A 4467-nucleotide genomic window follows, 5' to 3' on the forward strand; every position below is an offset into this window, starting at 1 on the left:
AGGGTTTCGAGAAGTAGAACTAGTTCCATTTGATCCTGAAGTTGTACTTTCCAAATTAGATATTCAAATCCATATATCTATTCCTTCTCCTCCTCTTAATTTAAATCCCTAGATCTCTCAAATATCTTATAACCCTATAGAAGCTCTCTCTCAATCAATATTAATTAAATCTCGAATAACTTATCATCAATCAAGCTTCCTTATATCTTTATTTGAGATTATATTGGTTTTAGCTAAAGATATAGAGAGATTAGCATATAAAAATATACTTTTAAGTATAGAAAACTATACATTTTGGAAAGCAAATGAGGTATTAAGTAAGTATCGATATACAAAAAAGACTTAAATACATTAAAGAGAAGTATTTACTGAACAAAAGGCTCTTGATATATTATTTTAGCAAGAAATTGATACTCAGATTCAACATAACGAATATCAAAAAGAGAGGAATTCTAATAGAAAAGTATCTTCTAATCGATATTATAATAAATATGGAAAGACAAATCATAATACAAGAACCTGTCAAAATGATATAATAGATTCTATATTACTAGATTCTTAATAGTTTTAATCAATTAATTCAATGATTGTTGAATAATATGAATTTAAATGTGTCAATTGAGGCAAAAGTGGTGCACGTACTGATATGGTGCATGTACTGATAAATCACGTTAAAAGATATCAAAATTCGAATTTTTTGGGGGAATGGTTGAATATCTAGTAAAATTAGTAAAAACAGCATTGGAATTTCGTAAAACAATAACTTTATTAAAAATGGGGCTTACACGACTTATCCCATCAACCTCCGTAAATCGCACGGAAATGTTTCAAGGACAGTAACCTTAGCTGGTCAAAATCCAAAAATGTTTCTCGGAATGATCTACAATCACGTCAAAATAACCGCACCATTGCCTGGAGCTGTCTTAGCGATGAGAATACCATTGAGAACGGAAGCTCGGATACTGTGATTCTTTCGTTGTGAGAAATGATTGCAATTAATCTACGCGCACAATCGCTCACACGATTTTCAATGATGAACTTTGGACAATTCTGTTTTCGTTCAGTGGCAGAACAACTTACTATCTTTCATGTATCCCTATTCTTGGACGTCAACTCGGATCTTCATCCTTCGCAGCCTCAAATGGAAATCCTGGAAACGACGACATTTAAGAGATGGCTGTAGAATCTCTGTGGAGATGATCCACCCCGCGTTGTCATGTCAAGTATCAAACGCAGTTACGGCGAGAAAGGTAGAATAAGGATTGTGAAAGCCATTTATTAAACCACTCTGAACAAATTAAGATCATCTCTAGCGACGTGTCATTAGGATGACACACGTTAAAGGCTGCGATAATACATTTGAGCTTCTCATAGGTCGACGATAGAAACAGTCATGATGGCGTGGTGGCGTGATCGTCTTGCTGACTAAAACTGTTTAGTAATCTAGCTTCTAACCATGAATGTCAAAAATCCTTTCAATAGGCTTGAGCGGCGTGAGTATTCCTTGTTCGTTCAATTAACTTTACACTTTATTTTGATACTCATAGATATATTTTTCGCGTTAACGTGATAACTTACTTTATAATAATGTTGATACCTTTACGTTCTATCCCTAGGGCTCAATTTGCTCGGACTTCTCGAGGTTTTGCGACTGTATCACCTGTGGTTGGCCACAACCGGAATCACAAAATTGTCGTAGTAGGTGGAGGCTCCGCTGGCCTTGCTATCAGTCATCAGCTCCTTAGGCAGGCGAATCTTCATCAAGACGACATTGCTATTGTTGACCCAGCCACCTGGCATCACTATCAACCTGGATGGACTCTCGTTGGAGGTGGTCTTAAGACAAAGGAGAGTCTCCGAAAACCTTTGAAGGATTTGATTGATTCGAAACTCAAGTTTTACAATATCGGTGTGGAGGGGTTTTCCCCAGATGAAAACTTCATTACATTGAAAAACGGGGACATTGTTAATTATGACCAACTCGTTGTTGCTCCAGGTATTACGGTTGATGTTGGAAGTGTGAAGGGATTATCCGAAGCACTTGGAAACCCGGACTCTCTTGTGTCCTCTATATACAATTACGACACTTGTGATAAGGTCTTTGGTACAATACAAAAACTTCAAAAGGGAAAAGCCATTTTCACTCAACCAGCCGGTGTTATCAAGTGTGCTGGTGCTCCGCAGAAGATTATGTGGCTAGCATTGGACCATTGGAAACGTGCTGGTCTATATGACATCAAGGACCCTTCCAATTCCGCGATAAAAATTTCTTTTGTCACTGGTCTCCCAACAATGTTTGGTGTTCCTAAATATAGTGCCAAGCTCGAGGAATTGAGAAAAGAAAGGTTGGTGGAAGGGTTGTTCCAGCATGACCTTACCGCAATCGATGGGAACAAGGCGACTTTTACTCGTCCAGATGGTAAAGGTCAGGTCACGAAAGACTTTGATCTTTTGCATGTGGTACCAAAGAACAAACCACATGATTTTGTCAAGAACAGCGTGCTCGCAAATGATGCTGGGTATGTCAACGTCGACGAAGGGACTACCCGTCATATCAAATACCATAATATCTGGTCTGCCGGAGACGCTTCAAGTCTGCCAACTTCAAAAACGATTGCAGCAATCACCGCAGAGGCACCAGTTCTGGTTCGAAATTTGCTCTTGGCTATTGATGGTCGGGAACCGGAAGAAATTTACGATGGTTATACGTCGTGTCCTCTCTTGACTGAATATGGAAAGGTACTTCTTGCAGAATTCAAGTACGGCGGAGTACCAAAGGAGACATTCAACAAATGGTTCGGCATTGATCAAGCTATTCCGCGAACTGAATTTTATTATTTGAAAAAGAATTTCTTTCCATGGGTGTACGGGAAGTACATGGTGAAGGGTACTTGGGGTGGACCAAAGGGTTGGATCAAATAATCAGAGCACCTTTCAGATCAACCCAATCGTATCAATAATGACAATTTTAGTAAATGAACCTCCTTAGTTTTGCTTTACAGACCCTTTGAAAGTTTACTGTTAATCAAAATTTTCAACATAAGTATGAGAGAATAATTATGCAGGTCCACCAGTGTGTAGATGAGCGAATGGAACACTTCTTGGCTTTCTATTACTAACTATTATTCTACGAACTTTTTTGGTGGTCAGCACCGGTGGTGACCACAACCCTAAGGGGAGTGGTGACCCAGCAAAAAAGTCGCCATTTGGTCACCACTCCTGTACGCTTCAATTTTAGGCTTTTCGAAAATCTGAAAAAAGGAATAGATAAAGATTCAATTGAATTATTCATATCTGACGTTACTTTTTTGATATCTCTTATATTGATCGATCTGTATAGTTAACCCTAAAGCTTAAGATTAAAGAGGTCAAAAGAAAGCTATGATAATTTTCGAAAACAGGGTAGTGGTGACCCGCGAAAAACTATCAAAACTCTCCAATTGGTCACCACTTCTCCTGGTATCAATTTAAGACTTTTCAAAAATCTAAAAAAAGAAATCAATAGAGATTCGATTGAATTATTTATATATGAAATTAATTTTTTCGATATGCTTTAAATTGATGCTTCAATATCGAATTGAAATAACCCTAAGTTTGATGAGATTGAAAATGTTGAAAAAGCTATGGTAATTTTCGAAAAGCAGGGGGGAGTGGTGACCTGCAAAATGAACCAATTTGGCCACCACTCTAAATCCAATTTATAATAAGAAATTTATATTTATCTTATAATAAACTAAGGCTTATTTTTACTTATTTACTGAATTCTGAAAACGGATTTGAATTATCTCTTGAATTGATCGATTTGTACTAGTTTTATAAAAGCTTGAATTTGTAGGTACAGGGGGAGTGGTGACCAGTCAAAAAAAGTGACAGGGGGGAATGGTGACCAGCCAAAAAAAGTGACAGGGGGGGAGTGGTGACCAGCAAAAAGTGATGTGGGGTAGTTGAATCACATGATCAATAATATCAATAATATTAACGTAATTTATCAGTACGTGCACCATATCAGTACGTATACCACTTTTGCTTCAATTCTCATTATTCAACTATTGATTGATTGATTGATTTAATTTAACGTCCCGCTTCAGTCCATGACTATATAAGACGGCTAGGCCATAAGGGCGCTAGCGGATAACTTTTGAAATACACAATGGGAATGAAATAATGGGGGAGGTAAAAACAAATACTGGGGTATAGCGCCCATTATTGTATATAGTCTATATAATAAGTTTTGAAAGGGATTTTACTCCTCTCTTTCCTCTCTTTCATCTTTCTTCTCTTTCCCCTCTCGTATCTCTCCTTTTAGCTCTCTGATTACTCTCTCTCCTTTACTTATTGAATCTTCCTCTTCAACTATTTCGTTTTGAGTTTTGGCTCTAGCTAGATGTTAGGTTCTTATAGCAATTTTGATAGTATTGATGAACTTGATTGCTAGTTCGATGTCTATTTTCGTATATAGCAGGAATT

At 37.3% G+C, this 4467-nt stretch overlaps 1 protein-coding gene across 1 annotated transcript; it reads left to right on the forward strand.

Annotated features, from left to right (window-relative positions):
• Window positions 1-1587: 1587 nt before the first annotated feature.
• EAF02_006676 (uncharacterized protein) lies at window positions 1588-2922 on the forward strand (the record flags this gene model as incomplete). Its single annotated transcript, XM_038902724.1, has 1 exon — window positions 1588-2922. The coding sequence occupies one exon, from the start codon at window positions 1588-1590 to the stop codon at window positions 2920-2922; it is 1335 nt and encodes a 444-aa protein (XP_038757944.1).
• Window positions 2923-4467: the final 1545 nt, after the last annotated feature.

Source organism: Botrytis sinoallii (assembly GCF_014898435.1).
Source record: "Botrytis sinoallii strain Bc 23 chromosome Unknown BSIN_010, whole genome shotgun sequence".
NCBI lineage: Eukaryota > Fungi > Ascomycota > Leotiomycetes > Helotiales > Sclerotiniaceae > Botrytis > Botrytis sinoallii.